Raw genomic sequence first — 21,219 nt, forward strand, 5'->3', positions numbered from 1 at the left:
GGCCTCCGCCCGCCGCGTCACGTGACCGCGCTGAAGATGGCGACGCACCTGAGCTACGGCCGGGTGGTGCTCAACAGCCTGCGAGAGGCCGCCCGTAAGGAGCTGCGAGAGTTCCTCGACAAGTGCGAGGGCAGCAAGGTCCGTGCTGGGAGCGGGGCGGTGTCCCCTGTGGGACGGGCGGGGAGGGAAGGGAGAGGAACTGGGGAGCAGGGGAATGGGGAAGGGAGAAGAGTGGAGAGAGTGGAAGGGGGTGATAGGAAACGGGGGAGAACCATTTCGTTGCACTGAAAAGTGCAATGACAATAAATTGAATCAAATCAAATCAGAAGAGGGTGCATGGGACCAGGAGAGGAAAGAGACAAAACTGGAGGGGTGAAGTGGGGAGGAGAAAGGCGGAGAGGGGCACTGTCATTAGGGGGGAACTCAAGGCCTGGAAAGGAAGGTGGTGAGGATGCTAGAGGTGATGCGGGAGCGGGCTGGTTGGCGAGGGGTTTGGAAGGGGAGCTGTGGTGGAGGAGGTCTGGGTGGGAGGAAGGTTGGGGAGGGGGTACAGGGGTACTGTGGGCAGGGGGTCTGATGTTGGGGTGGAAGTGGCGATGTAGTTCGGTTATGCTGAGGTGAGGTACATACTTTGGAGGTGTGAAATAGCCCCTATAAGCAGTAAAATAGTATTGACAACGTGTTTGAATGGTCTGGTAAATACACTTATGTGTTGTGGATTGTAACATTATGTTTTGAAGATACCAGTATTGTACAAACTGACACCCCTCCACTCCTGCAGAGATTAAGGACTGTGCTTGCAGTTATTTACTGTTTCATCTCTGATACAGTTTCATTATTGGGCTTTCTTAATAGTCTCCTGTCCAGCATGTATTTGGCAGAATAATTGCTTATTTTGTCCTTGCAATAAAGAACTTGCTCCCTTTCCTCCAAAAGTTGCCTGAAAATTCTAATCAATACATGTCCTGGTCAGTTAATGTTTCAGATCTGACCAGGGTAATTAATTTTAAGCAAGGGAGGGAGAGCAACAGCAAATCCTGTTTGTAAGTTGAAGGCAGGAACGATTAAATGATGAAAGCGATTATGGTGCAAGGTAAGTGGAAGATGTAAAGAAACAAAAAATAAAACTGAAACTGCGGGGGAAACACAACAGATCAAGAGCATCTATGGATAGGAAGCCATTAATGTCAATGATTTTTCAGAGGTGAATGGCAGTTCTGGAGCTGTATATGTTTGCAATATTGATGCTTGTGTTGACTTTAAATGTGAACCGTTTTCGCAGCTGGGTATTTCTAGCATTATTTTGGTTTTGGATAGTAATATTTATTACTACGAAAGGAAAAATGGTGAATTTGTCACATGACAATTTGTAAAGTGATTGATTAAGACCATTTAAAATTCTATCGTAATGTGTACGAGGTCAGAATGATTTGGGGAAAATCTACAAATCCAGAACAACATTTGTTGAGGTATTAAATAATCTTTTTTTTTTTTTTAAGTGTTACGGCCTAATTGCGGGTTGTCATTGATATTGGTTTATTATTGGCATAGTGAGGAACTTTGTTTGCGTGCTATCCAGGCAAATCATACTACACATGAGTACAGTCAAGTCATACTACAAACCGAAAAATTCCAGAGTGCAGAATAGTGTTATATCATTGTAGAGATACGGTTAGAGAGTGCAGATTTTTTTTAAAGTGCAAGGTTAGCAGTAATGGAAGATTGGGACGACACCCAAGAGGACTGTTCAGATGTCTGATGACAGTGGGGATGAAGCTGTCCCTAAGTCTGATGGTGCATGCTTTCAAGCTTCTGCATCTTCTGCCCAATAGGTGAGGAGAGAAGAGAGAATGACTGTGGTGAAAATGCTCCTTGATTATATTGGCTGCTTTCCCAAGACATTGTGAAATGTAGATGGAGTCAATGACCAGCAGGCTGATTTGTGGAATGGACTGGGCTATAACCACAACTTTGGAATTTCTAGCAGTGTTGGGCACAGCTGTTGCCAAAACAACTGTGGTGCATCCCGATAGATAGTATTCCATGATATATCTGCAGAAATTGGTAAGAGTCAAACTTCCTCAGTCATCTGAAGAAGTTGAGGCAATGGTCTACTTTCCTGGCCGTAGCTTCAATGTTGTTGGTCCAGGACAAATTGTTGGTGATATTTACGCCTGAGAACTTGAAACTCTTGACCATCTCCATTTCCACACCTTTGATTCTGATTAATTGTGAGTATTATGTACTGGAAGTATGGACATAAAACTGAATGATGACATGAGAATAACCATCTGTTTTTCCTGCACAGGCAATAGTTTGGGATGAGTATCTTACTGGACCATTTGGATTAATTGCTCAATATTCACTGCTGAAGGTAAATGTCTATAACCTGCCTTGGCACTTTAAACCATTACAGTTGTTTTACTGAACAAAATGGTAGACTATTCACTCCTGGTATTAATGTTACTGAAGTTAGTTGCAAGATGGTTGAAGCAATCTTAAACTACTCCATTAATCAAAAAAACATTATTTCATTAGGTAAGAGGTATTCTCGGACAATTTGGAATTGCCTATACTGAATATTAGAGCTGAATTCAAAATTCTGTAGAACATTATCAACAACTGGCTTTTTCCTTTCAACAGCTATTCTATGCTGACATTTTTATTTGCTTAAGAGAAAACACACTGTCTAGTTATCTTCCCAATGTGAATTTGAAGGAAATGTTGCGAGTGTATTTGTAGCAAGGCGGTGTGTGCTATTGTGTAAAATGGGCATCTTGTGATAAACCCCAGCTTATTAAATCAGGCAGTCAGATCCTGCAGCTGATATACATGTTTAAAAGCACTTGAATCTTTTTAAATAATAAATGTTACTCGAGTATCTTACAATCAATCCCTTCCATTAAATTTAAGAGAATTAATCCTTGCATTGCCCCAGACCAGTTGCAAAATCTTCAGATGTGTTTATTCCTGTAAATTAGTTCAAGTTCTTGTCTCCTCCTTGAACTAACTGTTCAGCAGGATTGGAGCACATCACTGACAATAGCTCCTAGATTTGTGCATTGAAGCACACATATGGAGATATCTCACAACTGCAAGTAATTTTGTGAAGTGTTGGAAGGAAGCACTCTGTAAAACACTCCACCATAAAACATTTAGTGATGTAGAATGTGCTTCCCTTTAGTGTGCTATATTGTCAACAGAGATGGTGAATATTTGTGGTGGTGGAGGCAGGTTCTCTGGATGCTTTCAAGAGAGCTCTTAAAATTAGCGGAGTCAGGGGATATGGGGAGAAGGGAGGAACAAGGTACTGATTGGGGATGATCAGCCATGATCACCTTAAATGGCGGTGCTGGCTCGAAGGGCCAAATGGCCTACTCCTGTACCTATTGTCTATTGTGTAATAGCAGTGGTGTGATTTAATCAAAGTGATGTTGAATGTCTTTTCAAGCAGTTTTCAAATGTTAAAATGTAAAAGGTGCCTAAAATTGCACATGTCTGGTATGTATTTGATAGTTTTTCCTTGAGGGTCCTGATATTTTTCATACAGTAAAAAATGTTTTGCAATTGTTTAGGAGCATGAGGTCGATAAGATGTTTACTCTGAAGGAAGGACGTTTACCTAAAGCCGATGTGAAAAATATCATTTTCTTTGTGAGACCTAAGCTGGAACTAATGGATATCATTGCTGATAACATTCGGTGGTAGGTGCACTTAATTTTAAATAAGATTTATTAAAATATTTTCTTTTAAAAATTGCCCCAAGATGTGACACTTGAATGTTACATGTATCGGCCATTGAGTGTCCTTGCATCCTATTCTGCAGGATGCTCACTTCTGAGGGGCTTTGTGCTTGCACTTGTCTGAAGAAGAGTTCCAACCCGAAATGTAACCTTTCCATGTCCTCCAAAGATTCTACCTGACCTGCTGAATTACTGCCGCATTTTTGTGCTACTTTTCCTCTGGTCTGTTCTCTCATGCTCTCCCCTTAAACATGGGCACATTAAATGCAGGGAACAAAAAAGCTTTTCACTATACCACGGTACATGTGACAATAATAAACTAAACTAAATAAACAATTGGTTTTTATCTTTGCCTCCCTAAAAGATGCCTGGAAGATGCATCATCTATGAATGTAAATCCTTCACTCCATAGATGCTGCTGCACCCGCTGAGTTCCTCCAGCAAGTTTGTGTACCTTTGTCAGTCTTACGTTGGGCTATAGTCACAGGAAAAGCTTGAGGTCTCATCAGACCTACTTTCCCACTCTTAAAGCACACAGACAGCTAGAATTTAAAAAAACGATAAATGGAAATAAATCCCCATGTCCTGGCAAACTGTTGAAGCAGTTTTTTGGAGTGAGATATGGTAATGCATTTAAAACTTTTTGGAAGTTTGTTTAGGAGCCTGAGTGTAATCGCAGATCAGCTGTCAAGATCATTTGTGGAGGGGGGGGATTGTCCACGGTACAAACCAAGAAATTGAACAAGAGAGCTCAGTATCAGCAGAGGCATCTCGTGGATTGAGGGGAGGAATTGTGCAGTAGTTGTAAACTGTAAAGCTTGTTGAATGATTTTCGGTTGGTGTGTGGGAAAGGGGAAGAAACTGGATTTCCATTAGCAAACTGGTAACAAACTTACAAGTTTCAGTGCAATTGCAGAGTACTTTGTGCTTTTGCACGTAAACCTAGTAATGCATGTGCGATGTTTCCTGCCTTTAATGGGTTGACACTTTTACCATTTTATTTTTTTAGTGAAGACCGGCATTCTCGCAGAGATTTCCATATCCTGTTTCTACCACGTCGAAGTCTTCTTTGTGAACAGCGACTTAAGGAGCATGGGCAGCTGGTCAACATCACCCTTATAGAGGAATACGGCTTGGATCTAATTCCATTCGACAGTGATCTTATGTCCATGGAGGCAGAAAGTGCATTTAGGGTAACTACGTTTCCTTATTTTCTTTGGAATAATCCTTGTTGCAATTTGGGTTTTCTGGATAAATCTTTTTTTTTCCAGACAATATCTAAATGGTCTCAGCTGTGTTAGTTGTGTTCATATTGTCATGGACTGCATTTTTAGTTGATCTCCATCGCTAACAAGTTTGACACTCAAGCAGGTCTAGGTATAAAAGGGAACATATAAGATCCACTGGATAAATTATGAAATGCCAGAGCTGACAATTCCTTTTCACCTCGTGTTTACTTTTGGCTTTTATGAAAGCTAAAGTGCTCATGATTTATGTTCTTTCCAAAGCTTCTAAATTTGTATAGTTTCCATTTTTTAGCATTTTGACGAATTACAATGATCTACCTTCTAGTGCAAGATAGACAAAAGTGCTGGAGAAACTCAGCGGATTCGGAATGGGAGGAGGAGCCGAAGTGCTGAGCCACAGGGAGCTCAAGAAGTTCTCCTCCCTCCGAAGACAGTTTTACAACCTCCTCTCTGACTGCCCCCCCTCTGTGATTCCCCCTTCCCTCCAACTCTACGACCTCCACTCGGTCCGCATTAACCAACCTGATCTCCGCACTTCGGCTCCCCCTCCCATTCCGAATCCGACCTTTCTGTCCTGGGCCTCCTCCATGGCCAGAGTGAGCACCACCGGAAATTGGAGGAGCAGCACCTCATATGGCAGTTTGCACCTTAGCGGCATGAACATTGACTTCTCCAATTTCCGGTAGCCCTTGCTGTCTCCTCCTCTTCTCAGCCCTCTGGCTCCTCCTCTTCCTTTCTCCTTTCTTCTCCCCGCTCCCCCCCACCCTACATAAGTCTGAAGAAGGGTTTCGGCCCGAAACATTGCCTATTTCCTTCGCTCTGTAGATGCTGCCGCAAATGCTGAGTTTCTCCAGCACTTTTGTCTACCTTCGATTTTCCAGCATCTGCAGTTCCTTCTTAAATACCTTCTAGTGGATCTGCATGAACAGATTGTACTTATGCAACCATGTATAACATATTTGAAAATATATATTTTTAATAGTGTAAGAAACCAATTGTGGCTATATCCATCACCTAATAATACCTGGGGACTAATGCCTAAATTGGGAAAAGTTGTCAGCCTGTCAGTTGTAGTTTAGTTTAGGTTGGAGATACAGTGTGGAAACAGACCATTCGTCCCACCGTGTCCACACCAACCAGCGATCACCTGTACACTAGTTCTATCCTACATACCAGGGACAATTTGCAGGAGCCAAAAAACCTGCATGTTTTTGGAGTGTGGGAGGAAACCAGAGCAGCCAGAGAAAGCACACGGGGAGAATGTACAAACGCCATACAGTAGCAATGTTACAAAATTTTGAGATTTAAAAAATCAAGTCTGCAATTTATTCCATCAAATAAAGCATAAAAATAAGTTTAATTTGACACCTAATTCACTTTCATATCTTCAGTATTAAAAAAGTTATGGCCATTTTCATACTCGGAAATTAGCATCTTGTTCCCTAGTGATTTTTCCATTGATTTAACACAAAAGCTATGATCAAGGACAGTGAAATGGCCATAACTTTATTAAAAGTTAAGAGAACTGAAAGAAATTTTCAGTTATTATAGATTGAAGCATTCTGAAACATATATTAAACAATCTTACTTGGATGACCTGAAATTAAAGCATATAATTAGTTAGTTACCCAATTGTAGCTAATTCCAAAATTCAATTACTAAATCTAAACATCTATCCATTTCTTAAGGAAAGATTAACATTTTTAAATAGCCTAAGTGTCCAAAGAACATTCACACAAGAATTCACAATAAAACATGATTTTTAAATCTCATTGACATTAATTTATAGGCCAAATGGAAGGGATTTAGTGTTCAATTGCTGTAATTTAATGGCCATTTAAATCAGCTTGCAAGTGGGATTCTGTGGAACGCGATGGTTTGGAACGCTGCCATTGCGGTGAATTTGAAGCCCATATGGCATGAAAAACAGTGCGGGATTGAATGGGCCCCCAAGTCAGCTATTCGCAACATAAAGTTTTGTATAAAGGGATCTTAAGAAGCCCTTTTTAATGTAAAACTAAACAACCTACCTTGCCTTGTCCCCTACATGAGATCCGTCCCGTTGTCGGGGTTCGCGGCTTTAGAGGATGATTTTTAATCTTCTCTAATAATTAAATAACCCAATTTAGTTTAAAAATACCTGCAATGAACGAATTTCGCAGCGATTGTTCGTCAGCAACTAAGTAAGCTGAACAACATCGATTTCAACAGCCTAGAGAAAATCACGTTTTAAACCCGCCCCCCCCTCTCAAAGGTGCCAAAGTCGCGCACACGGGCAGCGGCAGAACTGCAGTGCCGCTGAAGGTAAGTTTTGCAACATACCTACGTAGTCTCCACCAGCAGTTGGAATTGAACCCGGGACTCTGGTGATATGAGGCGGCAGCTCTACCACTGTGCCATTGTAATCACAGAATCGTTCCTTGCAGAGAATGTACTTGGAGACTCCATAGTAATCCTTAATGGGGATGAAAGGTGAACCCAGGAGAAGTGAGGAAGTTGTTCCTTTAATGACTTCTCTTTGAATTCTTTCCCTTTCTACAATTCAGAGGTGTAGCCCAACTGCACATGTCTTTTTGTTGGCTGGATGGAATAATCAAAACCTACACAAGCACCCCTCCCCAGTCCTTTCTCCATCATTTCACTGACCACAGTGCTGCTTCCTGTATTCGTGCAACAATGCAAGTGGCAGCTTTTGCTGCATTTTATATTTGTAAAAAAAATGTTTCTCAGTAGGTTAAGTGGCTTAGATTTTCAGATTCACAAATAATTAACACATCTTGCATGTTTGTACATAGGAATGTTACCTTGAGAATGATCAGACGGTATTATTCCATGTTGCCAAAGGATTGATGACTCTGCAAGCTCTGTATGGAACCATTCCACAGATATTTGGGAAAGGTGAATGTGCACGGGTACGTTATTACCAGTTTGTGATTCATGTCATTAATGCTAATAATATGTGACAACAATGCTCTTTATGAACATTCTTGCAATGTCAAATGTACTTAAAATACTGTTTGATTCAATCATAGAAATTTAAATCACAAACAGGCCAGTTTCCCATGGGAGGGCAGTATCGTATATGTTCTATTAAGAACCTGTAAATCAGCTCATTTATTTTAAAGCAATGTGCTGGAGTTTAGTGAAAGGATGATCTGATTCCTACAATTTTTGTTGATGGAAATCACTGTCACAGTGGTGGGAGGATTCTGCCTGTAATGGGCTCTGCCATTGGCAGGTGAGCTGCCAAAGAAATAGAATCAGGAACATTTCCTTCAGCCTCTTGTGCCTGGTCAGCCTTTCAGTTCAACTGTGGCTGTTCTTGTACCTGGGTTTGTCACTTACCTGCTCTAACTCCCTATTCCTTGATCCCTTAATAGCCAGACCATTACCAATATGTCCTGAATAATGTCAGACTTCAGTGCAAAGATTTGTCTTGGTCATTTGGTTTTTGGGACTCTTTCCCAAAGTTTAAAAAATTGCTCTGCAATAGTAAGCAACCTCTCCAGAGCAGTCCCATCTGACATTGCACTGTGTCATCGTGAGTTCTGGCACCCCCACCTGTCCTTTATGACGCAGGTTGTGCTCAAGCTTCCTAACTTTGTGTCTCCTGGTGCCGTAGCCTAATTTACTGCGGGCGCTGTTGAAAAGCAGAGATGAAGTACAAAGGTTTGTCTTCTAGTTAATAATTTTAACTTTGACTTTATCTCTGCAGCTTGTAGCAAATATGATGCTAAGAATGAGGCGTGAATTTGCTGGAAGTCAGAACCAGACTTTGCCCGTGTTTGACAAACTTCTGTTGCTTGATCGTAACGTTGATCTGCTGACGCCCCTCGCAACACAGCTGACTTACGAAGGGCTGATTGATGAAATATACGGAATTCAAAACAGTAAGTGCTGGAGGCCCACGTTTGCTACTGTAGGTATATATCCAAATGCTTATTGCAAAACGTTGCAGTAAAGATGCAAAGTATTTGTTTTCCAAGTGTTTGAGGGTCTGTTTTGTTCATTTCTGGAGTATAAAGTCAAGTTGGTCAACAAATGTTGATCAGTTGGAAATGCTGTCGTTGTTAATTTAATTGAATCTACAAATAGGCTGAGTTATTTCCCAGTATGAAGACAATATCATAAGTGCATCCTGCTTTTGATTTCCTAGCTCCTAGTCATAATACAAATGCTGACATGGACTAACAGATGGGGATGCCCCAACTTGGCTCATCTTATTCAGGGTGGTAAAGTGTTCCAGTGGCTCTTGGTGATCCTGAATTGGAGTGGAAAATTAGCTATGTTCTTGTTGCTGATGGTGAAAATTAGTAAGAGATTTTTATGAATGATATTTGAGTTAGGAAGTACTATAATGCATAGAGATGGTGCCACGTTTAATTGTACTCTGTTTTTCTGTATTATCCTCTGAGATGGGTAAAGCTGTGAATGGAGAAGTGCACTTGATGGACTTTCTGTAATTTTGATGCTATTTAAATTTCTATTTTTCAGCAAATGTGAAACTTCCTCCTGAGAAATTTGTACCGAGAAAGCAAAATGAAAGTGGCCAAGATCTTCCCACTGAACGTAAAAATCTGCAGTTAAATTCTGCAGAAGAATTGTATGCAGAAATTAGAGATAAAAATTTCAATGCAGTTGGCTCTGTCCTTAGTAAAAAGGCAAAGATTATCTCTGCTGCATTTGAGGTAATGCATTTTTACTGCCAGAGGTTAGCAGCTCCTACAGAAACATAATTTATTCCTAAATACAGGCACCTCACGTTGTATGCATGTTTGATTTATGTGGTTTTACAATGACGTACTTGTTTAGACTACTGACCGACATCCACTATAAACCCACTGACTCCCATGGCTATCTAGACTACACTTCTTCCCACCCTGCTTCCTGTAAGGACTCCATCCCCCTACTCCCAATTCCTCCGTCTACGCTGCATCTGCACCCAGGATGAGGTTATCCACACCAGGGCATCGGAGATGTCCTCGTACTTCAGTCTTTCCAGATGCGGCAGAGGTTCACGTGCACCTCCTCCAACCTCATCTAGTGCATCCGCTGCTCTAGGTGTCAGCTGCTCTACATCGTTGAGACCAAGAGTAGGCTTGGCGATCGCTTCGCCGAACACCTCCGTTCGGTTCGCAATAACCAACCTGATCTCCCGGTGGCACAGCACTTCAAATCCCCCTCCCATTCCAAATCCGACCTTTCTGTCCTGGGCCTCCTCCATGGCCAGAGTGAGGCCCACCATAAATTGGAGGAGCAGCACCTCAGATTTTGCTTGGGCAGTTTACACTCCAGCAGTATGAACATTGACTTCTCCAATTTCAGGTCCCTGCTTTCTCCTCCCCTTCTGGGCTCTCCCTCAGCCCACTGTCGCCGTCTCTTCCTTTCTTCTTCCCGACTCCCCCCACCCTCACATCAGTCCGAAGAAGGGTCTCGACCCGAAACATTGCCTATTTCCTTCGCTTCATAGATGCTGTCTCACCCGCTGAGTTTCTCCAGCATTTTTGTCTGCTTGTTTAATACCCAAACCTAATTTACATGCTATATATTTGAAATAACGTGCTTAAATTTATGCCTGTTTATTGATTGATTGATTATACCTTTAATAATCCTTTACAGGAAATTACAGTGCCACGACAGCTTCAAGACAGAGATACTCAGTGGGCCACAAATACTGTTTACATGTATATGTTGAATTTATGCGTTTTTAAATTACGCCCTGATTTCAGGAATGGAACACCCGCATAAAACGCGAGGTGCCTGTACATTTAGGGGTAATGTGTATCAATGGCCTGTGAAATGAAACGCTCTTAACTGTATCTTCTTAGTAAACTGCTTGTACTGTATTTTCTAGAAATATAATGAATATTGTTAAAATAATTTTGTTCGGTATTGAACACATGAAGCGAGAGGTTTGTTATTATAGTGAAGCAAAGAGACAATTTAGTTTTTGGTAAAACATATTTTCTTTTCCCCAGTTTCTCAACTTTTTGAATGGTCTGATTTACCAATAGACATGAGATGCATTAAATATCACGTGTACATTTCATTGCGCATAACTTGTGTGATATAAGGAAGTGAAGAGAGATTAATTTCTAACATCTGAGTTTGACCTCCACAATTTTGAAGCTCATTAACACCTCCCATGTTCAGACTTGCTCAGTCTCTAATGTGAAAATGCCCAGCCACATCTGTTACATAATGTAAGTGAAGAACTCGTGGCTTCATTTTGTCTTTCTAAATAAAACAGTTCTTCAGCCCTGAGTGCTCACGTATCCAAAAGGAGTTATGGATTGTTTTAAATTGAGCATATCAAAGTGGCCATATAACTAGTAATGGTTACTACATGAATGTCCTTCTGAGTTGACTATACTGATTGTTGTAAACTCAGAAATTTGAGGTTAGGATATATTTTCTATGAAACTTGTTCATTGGAATAACCTGACCACTAATTGGAAACAGCGCTGCATTTATGGGGTATCAAAGTTGTGCATAAAGTTTGACAAAACGTTAACTCTGTAACAGGATCTTTTGGTGGGATGTAGTTCCATCTTGGAACTTTGATACCATTTTCCTGCCACATGAATTTCACTCTTGGGCATGATGTCTAAAAGAAAATAGTTTGTGCCTGCAGGAAGAAACAACGTAACTGCCTCTATCTATGTTGCTTATCACATTGGGAGATGACGATTATTTATGGTGAAGCACCATATAGGGTGGGGAGAATTGAGTTCTTGAACATTTAAAATTAAAACTCCTTTGGTTGAAATAACTGATTAAAAACGTAGCACGATTATAATATATCCCCTTTCTTGCAGGGAAGGCATAATGCAAAGACAGTGGGTGAAATCAAACAATTTGTCTCACAACTTCCACACATGCAGGCTGCAAGAACCTCCCTAGCTAATCATACATCTATTGCTGAACTCGTCAAAGACATTACAGGTAAGCTGCATGTATTTCTCCTATTTATATTGGTTGTTAGCATAGTTTTGGAACAAAATCTCTAGACTCTTGGTACAATTTGTCATTGGTTATGTTACTGGATTAGTAATACAGAAACCAGAACTATTCAACTGGATACAAGTTCCAATTCTACAAGGAATATTATTTGGTTTGGCATTAATGACTTGTCAGTAGCAATGACAAATGAACGATTGGAAAGTATTAAAGAAACCTATTTGGTTGGAGGGATATGCAAGGAACTGCAGATGCTGGTCTACAAAAAAGACACAATGTGCTGAATTAACTCACTGGGTCAGGCAGTCTCTGGAGATTATGGATAGGTGACATTTGGGTCTCGACTCAATGTCACCTACCCATGTTTTCCAGAGATGCTGCCTCACCTACTGAGCTGCTCCAGTGCTTTGTGTCTATGGTTGATATGTCTGTTCATGCAACCTATCTGTCTCCAAACCACAGCAACATAATAGACCCTTAAATGCAATACTCTATCGAAACCACAAATATGCTCTGAGGGGTTTCTGCATCACATGGGCTGTGGTGAGACAGGAAGTGCTTCCTTAATGCTACGAGCAATTAACAATGGCGCAATTATTACCTCAACAGTAATACCCATATCCCAGGAATAACTTTTTAAATTCTGCTCAAGTGACCTGAATTGTAAATTGGTCTTGGTGAAAATAAACTTTTTTGCTTGTTTTTTGTTTCAGGATCTGAGACCTTTTTTGACAATCTAACTGTGGAACAAGAATTTATGTCTGGGATTGATACGGACAAGGTAGAAAATAAACTACTGTTTGTTCTTTATAAAAGTATTCAAGCTATAATTTCATTCACAGCAAGTAACTATAACTTATTAATAAAATTAGAAAATTCTTGAACATCTTCAACCTAAAACTTCAATAGGGTTTTCTTTCCTGAGATGCTGCTTGCTGCTCGCTGAGTGTATTTCCTGCATCTCAATGCATTTCCTGTTATATTTTGGATTCCCAACATTTATTTTACTGCAGCCGACTCAAGTTCAAGAATCTATATCAAAAGTCTATACAATATCTTGTATTTATTTTTATTTCAAATGAATAATTATGCACTTAAATGCTGATGATCCAATTGTATGAGATATTTTGAATTCCATTGAATTCCAGACATGGGAGGGCCAAGTGCGATGTTTAGTTTAGAGGCAAAGTGCGGAAATAGGCCCTTCAGCCCACCAAATCTGTACAGATCAACGATCACCCGTACACTAGTTCTATCCAACACACCAGGACCAATGTGCAGAAGTCAATTAACCTACCAACCTGCACGTGTTTGAAATGTGAGTGAAAACTGGAGCATCTGGAGAAAACCCATGCAGTCACAGGATAAACGTACAAACTCCATACAGATAGCACCCGCAGTCAGGATCGAACCCGGGTCTCTAGGGCAGTAAGGCAGAAACTCTACCGCTGAGCCTCTGTGTCATGTAGTTTGGACTGTGATCAGAGTAAAATATATAACATGCATAGCTCTTCAGCTGGTTAGCACGCAACAAAAAGCTTGTCGCTGTACCTCGGTACACGTGATAATAAATTAATGAATTGTATTTTGTTTCTACACAACCACCACTCAATTATTGTAAGTTTGTTTAAATGGAGCTACCTGGAGTTTAAATTGCAACTTCTCCTTGCAGATTAACAACTATATTGAAGACTCTATTGCACAAAAAGAACCGTTGACAAAAGTGCTGCGACTTGTTTGTATGCAGTCAGTGTGTAATAATGGCCTAAAACCAAAAGTGCTGGACTATTACAAGAGAGAAATTTTGCAGGTTATATTTTAAATTTCCTTCAAACTGTATAGTAGTTGAAGACCGTATGAAAAATCAAGATTTAATAAACTTTCTGTAAACAAAGGTAAAAGAAGGGTCAGGGATCTGAAGGATCTAAAGGTCTTGAATTGAAACATCACCTATCCATGTTCCCCAAGGAAGTGGCCTGACCTGCTGAGTTACCTCAGAATATTGTTGTTTTTTTTTTTAAATGGTAGTCTACATTGCCAAAGCACTTCATAATTTTTGATGGGTATATCATGATATAAAATATAATCTTGAAACTTCTTTCTCCCCCCCCCCCCCCCCCAGTATTATTTGGCCTTTTTCTAAGGCATAGTAGGCCACATACATTATTTTTGTATAGTAGAAAAAAATCTGAACCATTTTTTGGAACTTTACTTTAATTGCATCTCTCTAATTCCTGAAAACCTATATTCCTGCTGTTTTATTTTTTAATGTCCTTTTGTGCTAATATTTAAAGGTGAAGGTTGTGCTGTAGCTGCTTACTGGGATCACTTGAGACATTACATCTGAGATTCTGTTTCCCCAACTTCTCATTGCACCTAGATTTTCTTCTCATTAATCTGAGACAGGCCACAAGATTTTCAGCTCATCCATTTCCGAAAGAGGCTTCCCCCTTGACAAGGTGCACGTATGTCATTGTTGAGGAGGACTAGCAGCACGGGAGGCAACAAAGGGCTGTGTCAGGGTATATCAGAATCACATTTTCCAAAGATGAACACAGTGCTGGAATAACTCAGTTGATCAGGCAGCTTCTCTGGAGAAAAAGAAAGGGAGACGCTTTGGGTCCAGGCCCTCCTTCAGACTGAAAGTAGAATGAGGGAGGCGGTGAAGAGCTGTTGGCAAGAAAATATCAGGGCCAGCCACAAATTACCACGGCAGGGCGGAGCCTGGTAAGCCCATCATTGGCTAAGGAAGATGTGCTCTCGAGGGAAACGCTGTGGAGAACTAGAACTGATAAAACAACTAAGGTGGGTGAGGGGAGTGCAAATAGAAGTTGCTTCAAATTGGAGAATTCAACGTTCACACCGCTTGGTTGTCAGCTGCCAAAATGAAATATAAGGTGCTGTTCCTCCAATTTGTGTGTAGCCTCACTCTGGCACTTCCCATTTCCCAGCACTTTTCTCTCTGAACTTCGTTGAGAATTGCATTTGCCATGAATGTTTCATTCGTATGTTTATGGCTCATGTTTGTTATGCCCAAGTAATGGTCTTGTCATCACAAAGGCATTTTCATCTCCCAAAGAAAAAGTCTCCAATGTCTCCGCAGGTTTAGTAGTCATCTTTAAGGAAAGTTGTGTCTTCCTATGGACTTATCACCTTTTGAGATATTTTGGTCCAATTTTTCCTTCAAGAATTCTCGGAAGGCTGCTTTGTGAAAGCTAGGTGAATGATATTAACCTTTTAAATTGATGATAGGGTTTTTTATATTATGCTTGGAATTAATTGTTCTTAATGGAGCTGATGATATAAGATTGTGCGCTAGAGAACATTTGTGGTAGAAATTATTGCAGGGGACTGTTGCTTGCATTTTATTTTAAATCACACATATTCATTGACTGACATTGACATTAACCCTAACCCTAATAAGTACTAAAGGCAATTTTAGGATTTGAGTTTGTAATATTTAGATTATACAGGATTGCACGACTATATAAATGTTTAATATATATTTCAGACATATGGTTATGAACACATTTTAACTCTGAATAATCTAGAAAAGGCTGGATTACTAAAATCTCAGACAAGCACTCGAAACAATTATCCAACAATCAGAAAATCACTGCGTCTGTGGATGGATGACATCAACGAACAGGTTGGTTGGTTCAGAGATATTCATTATGAATAAATCATGATGAAAAATATTCATTTTAACACGTGAAATACTTGGAATTAATTTTAACTATCAAACTGAAAATAAAGAAATTTTAATGTATTCTGAACTCATTTTGAGGAATCCTGGGTCTTGTCATCAATGTCAGCTAATACTTCCATTCACTTAAAAATTGCCCAATACACTAAAAGTCTGAGAAAAGTACTTTCAACTGAGAGGCTTGCCACACTGATGAAAGCAATCCTTAAGGAATTTGGTCATTGCAACGATAAAAGGATTATAATCATCACCAGAAAAAATGTTTCATTATTCTGTCTTTCTGATATCCCAACTGAAATATTCAATGACTATTTATTTGATCTTGAAGAGATCTATATATCCTATCTACACCGACATTAAGGTGTGAAATGTATGGCGTAGATTTTCAGCATCCATTTCCTGTATTAAATTACATATAGAAGTGAGGTGAACAGTAACATTATTTTCTATTATTCCTGTCTCTGTCTCTCTCTCGCCCTGGATATATTTTCATGCTATTTACATTAAATGAAAATGGAGGATATTGGTATCTTTTTCCTGGAAAAGATTTATTTAACAGATAGCTTGAGTCAAAATTCGAAGTCCGGCTGCTTGTCGAACTTGAAATGTTGATAGAAAGAACGGCAAGATCTAAATAACATTGTCTTGTATTAACAGATAGATAGCTTGAGTCAAAATTCGAAGTCTGGTTGCTAGTCAAACTTGAAATGTTGATAGAAAGAACGGCAAGATCTAATTTATTCAGGAGTTTCCACCCAAGCAGTGGAATGGTATTAATACACTTTGACTCTAGAACATATGCCTAAAGGTTTAGTTTACTTTAAATGTTTAGTTTAAAGGTTTAGTTGAAGTTGAAGAGTTTAGGTATTAAGGAGTGACCTAGAGGAAGGAGAAGTGTAAGGTTTGAGGGGAAATGTTTAGCCTTGGGAATTTGATCTATAAGCGATAAAGTCAGCCGCTAATCTCATAAATGGGTCACAGTGACAGTAAAGTATCTTTTGGTTTTATCATTGCAACCATCTGGCTGGGGGCTGTTAGCAATTGAAGGCAGAGTGTTAAACATGGGCATGATCGTTGGATTGGAAATCTCCTTAATATTTTCTATTGGGGGGGGGAAAGAGGATGCTATTTGAACAGAATACAGTATCTTGAACTTATCCAAAAGGAGTCATCATGAGTTCATTTTCCACTGTTGGCTAACTCATTGAGCAAACCCAGCTTCAGCTTTGATTGAATTAAATTTACCAGAAGTGTTTTTCACTTGAAAATTCTCATCCAATAGAAAGTTAGGTATATTTTCAATGCCGATTTTGATTGCTACATTAATTTTCTTTGATTTCCTTAACAAAGGTGGTTCAATTAATTTTTCCTACATTACAGAATCCCAACGATATCTCTTATGTATACAGTGGTTATGCCCCACTGAGTGTTCGATTAACCCAGTTGTTGGCTCGGCCTGGCTGGCGTAGCATAGAGGAAGTATTAAAAATGCTGCCGGGACCCCATTTTGAAGAAAGACAACAACTGCCTTCTGGATTGCATAAAAAACGTAAGTAACTGAGAGAAGCCTGTATCGTGTATAAGTACATTAACAAAATTGTGCTTGATCTAGCTATGTGGATGTTTTATTCAACAGAAATTGAATCACTAAAACATTTCATGTTAATGAGAAACAGGACATTGAACAGATTGATTTGTCAGTACAACTGGTGGGAGGATGTTTCTCAAATGAATGAAACTAATGTATTACAAATGAACTACATATCTCATGTTTACCCCAGAGCTATTCAGATGTTTTGTGTAGAAGGCTGTTTTCATTTCTGTATCAAATGTGATTTCTGTAATGTGCCATATAGTTGGAGAAACGCATTGCAAGAATTGGTTGTAGCGGTGGCACTTTGAGGGCGACACAGTGGCGCAGCGGTAGAGTTGCTACCTTTCAGCACCCGGAGTCGGGATCGAACCCGGTTCTAGTGCTGTGTGTACAGAGTTCGTACGTTCTCCATGTAACCACATGGGTTTTCTCCGGGTACTCCGGTTTCCACCCAGATTCCAAAGAAATACAGGCTTTTAGATTGGTTTCTGTAAATTGTCCCGAGTGTGTAGGTTAAAACTGGTGTAAAGGTGATCATTGGTCGGCACAGATTCGGTGGGTGAAGGGTCTGTTTCCACGCTGTATCTCTAAACTAAACATGATCAATGTCAAGTAATGACTTAAGTTCTCTTTCAAAGATGCTAAAAGATTCTGAATGCATTCATCAGTGTTTTTTGTTTCTCTTGAAATTATCCTTTGCTGTTTCGAATAGTTTTTTTGGGGAAGAGAAAATAGAAAATGATCTGAAATGTATTTAAGTGAGTAGTTTAATTTATTGTTATGTGTACCGAGGTACAGTAAAAAGCTTTTTTGTGTGCTATCCAATCACAATTTTGGGTGCTATAGATAATTACTATCAAGAAGTCTGCAGTGTACAGACACAGGATAAAGGGAATAACATTTAGTGTAAGAAAGTCCAGTGAAATCCAATTTAAATATAGTCAGAGGGTCTTCAATGAGGTAGATGGTAGGTTAATACCACTCTGTAGTTGGTGATAGGATGGTTGTTGCCTGATGGCGGCTGGGAAGAAACTGTCCCTGAATCTGGAGGTATGCATTTTCAAACTTCTGTACCTCTTGCCTGATGGGAGGGAGAAAAGGAGAGAGTGACCATGGCGAGACTGGTCCTTGATGATGCTGGTGGCCTTGTCAAGGCAGTGTAGATGGAGTCAATGGAAGGGAGGTTTGTTTGCGTGATGGACTGGGCTGCATCCACAACTCCCTGCAATTTCTTACGGTCTTCGATGGAGCTGTTCCCAAACCATGCTGTGATGCATGCTGTGGAAGTTGATGAGGATGCCTCCGAAAACTTCCAAGGAAATAAAGGCGTAGGTGTACTTCCTTGACCAACGCTTTGATGTGGCTAGTCCAGGACAAATTGCTGGTGATATTTACTCCTAAGAACTTGAACTTTTTAACCATCTCTACTTTGGTGCCATCAAGTATACCAAGAAGGTATTTTTTTTTAAAAATTTAACTTGGAACTTAAAATCTTTTTTCCCCTTGTTCTATAGGCCAGCAAGGAGAGAACAGAGTGACTCTGGTATTCTTTCTTGGAGGTGTGACGTATGCTGAGATTGCCGCACTTAGATTCTTGTCCCAGGTGGAAGAAGGAGGTACAGAATATATTATTGCCACCACAAAGCTAATAAATGGAACCAGCTGGATTAAATCTATGATGGACAAATTGGAGGCATCTCTATTCTGAAAGGACAAGGCCATGGACAATTTTAATCTCAATTAACTTTTTTTTGATTCTAATGATGAAATCTGCATGTAATGGTCGTTGACCCCAGTTGCACTTGGAAATATGATTAATATTTCAGCTGAGGAAACTGAAATGAGAACAGCCTGTAATACAGCAAACAAAACTCCTTGGACCTACCAGTGCTTGAGTTGGTTTGATGGTGGAATGCTGCATTTGCCTGCAATACACCATATGGAACAGGTGCTGGAAAGTGGTGTAAGGGTCGCCATTAATCTAGGTATAGGTTGACCATTCATGCTACTGGTAAATTAAATTTGCATTCACTCTGGTTTCTCTCTGAAATGTGAGCATTGCGGCAGAGATGGCACAAATAATGCATGGTACAGCATAAGAGATGCACAAGGCCCCTCTGTTACTGTAGCTCTTTATCCTATTCTTTTCCAACATAAATAATATCTTGTATGTTCAACAGTACCTACTCATATAGTTCATCCCTTGTACATATCAAAGCAAGAATTTCAAAAGCACGTTTCCTGCGTTGTTGGACTGAGTAGTTTGCGACTCAAGTGCTGATGAGCAACAGTACAGAAAATGTGATGTAAGTTGGGTCAATAATCCAATTAGATTTCATTTGTGTCCATGTTGTAAATATAACGCATAAATTTAATTTTTAGTTGTATTTATACTGATTATTTTTTGTTCTGTTTCCTCTATCATACGAGTTGTAGAAGCTCTGTTGCCCTGTGATTAAAACTGAAGCATTTCTCAAAACTGTTTTTCTAGATCTTGCACAAGTTTAAAGCTGCCTTCCTTATTTTTGGTATTCTATATTTTCTAAATCTAAAAAAACGTGCACATATGCTTGTTTTATGAAATGGTGGAGGAAGGGAGCAGGGGACAGGTGATAATGGAAATACTAATACATCTGCACCCACTGGTTGTAGCGTTTAAAAACTACAAGATACGTTGCCTGGGTTATTCTGACAGCGCTATCAAAACCAACTATCACCAAGCAGGACTGAGGGCAGGAGACAGTACAGCACAACCACCCTGAAGACCTTCCTCTAAGTTACACATTATCCTGATTTGGAAACACATGATCGTTCATCATAACTGAGTCCAAATCCTGTAAGTCTCACCAAAACAGCCCTCCAGGAGATACGCCAGGAGTTCAGGCAGGTACTTCCTCCAGGGCAATTAGTGATGGCAACAACTACTGGTCTCTCTAACAATGCTGCAAAGCAAAACATTAATAGATAAATGTTTTAAAATATACTACCATTTCAGGCTACTGTCTTTACCATGTTTCATGTTTAGATACTTAAATCTCCAGTGTATGTCTGTAACTCTGATTTATCTTTCCTGAAACCATCCTACTATATATTTTCTTTCACCTTGTCACAGACTACATGATTGCAGTTGTATTTAAAATTAGCACAGTAACAATTGTGTTTAAATGTAATAAACACAAGATGTCCCAGGAATCTCCCTGACAATTATCAAACATAAACTAGCACTGACCAACTTCAGGAGATCACAAAGGTGATCAAAAGCTTGGCAAGAGATGTTGTGGAACACCTTGAAGAAATTGAATTGAATATTCTATTGTCACATGTGACAAGTCACAGTGAAATTCTTTGCTTGCATACCCAACGTATGCAAATAGTCGCCCAGGTCCCTCTTTGTTTTCCCTCCCCCTCACGACAGTCCCCCCCCCCCCCCCCCCCCCACGCAGGGTCCTTCTTTGTTCCTTCTCCTGGCAGTGGCGTCCTCACTTCCGCATGTCCGTCCTCTTCTGTCAGTCAGCGCCATCATCGACCGATATACTGACCTCTCCGCTATTGCCACCGGGTCCTCTCCGTGGAGAGAGGCATAGAGTTTTAGAGTGATTAAGGTTTGGAATGCACAGTATGAATGCAGATTAATTGGTTGCAGGAGATCTGATGTAAAGAGAGTTGATAGAAATTTGAACATGGGTAACTAAGTTTGGTTGCATACATTTGGCTGGTCAGAGGAATCCTGATATAATGGAGTCGTACAGTGGATGAAGAGGGGCAAAGTTTAAAGGGAATGTGCAGAGCAACCTTTACACACAGGGTGGTGAATGGCTGGAACGTGCTGCCAGGGTTGGTGGTTGGGGCAGATATGATAGTGCCGTTTAAGAGGCTTTTGGAAAGGCATGGGGATATGGATTATGTGCAGGCAGATATGAGATGGTTTAGTTTGGAGATACAGTGCAGAAACAGGCTCTTTGGACCACCG

General features: G+C 40.1%; 1 protein-coding gene across 1 annotated transcript; it reads left to right on the top strand.

Moving 5' to 3' along the window:
* Positions 1–5: 5 nt before the first annotated feature.
* Positions 6–20,441, top strand: vps33a (VPS33A core subunit of CORVET and HOPS complexes). The gene is made up of 13 exons (XM_033043224.1): positions 6–138; positions 2,309–2,374; positions 3,576–3,703; positions 4,752–4,935; positions 7,785–7,901; positions 8,705–8,879; positions 9,484–9,677; positions 11,808–11,934; positions 12,663–12,730; positions 13,622–13,759; positions 15,461–15,598; positions 17,036–17,204; positions 18,764–20,441. The coding sequence occupies exons 1-13, from the start codon at positions 37–39 to the stop codon at positions 18,955–18,957; spliced, it is 1,800 nt and encodes a 599-aa protein (XP_032899115.1). The 5' UTR covers positions 6–36; the 3' UTR covers positions 18,958–20,441.
* Positions 20,442–21,219: the final 778 nt, after the last annotated feature.

Source organism: Amblyraja radiata, chromosome 25 (assembly GCF_010909765.2).
Source record: "Amblyraja radiata isolate CabotCenter1 chromosome 25, sAmbRad1.1.pri, whole genome shotgun sequence".
Taxonomy (NCBI): domain Eukaryota; kingdom Metazoa; phylum Chordata; class Chondrichthyes; order Rajiformes; family Rajidae; genus Amblyraja; species Amblyraja radiata.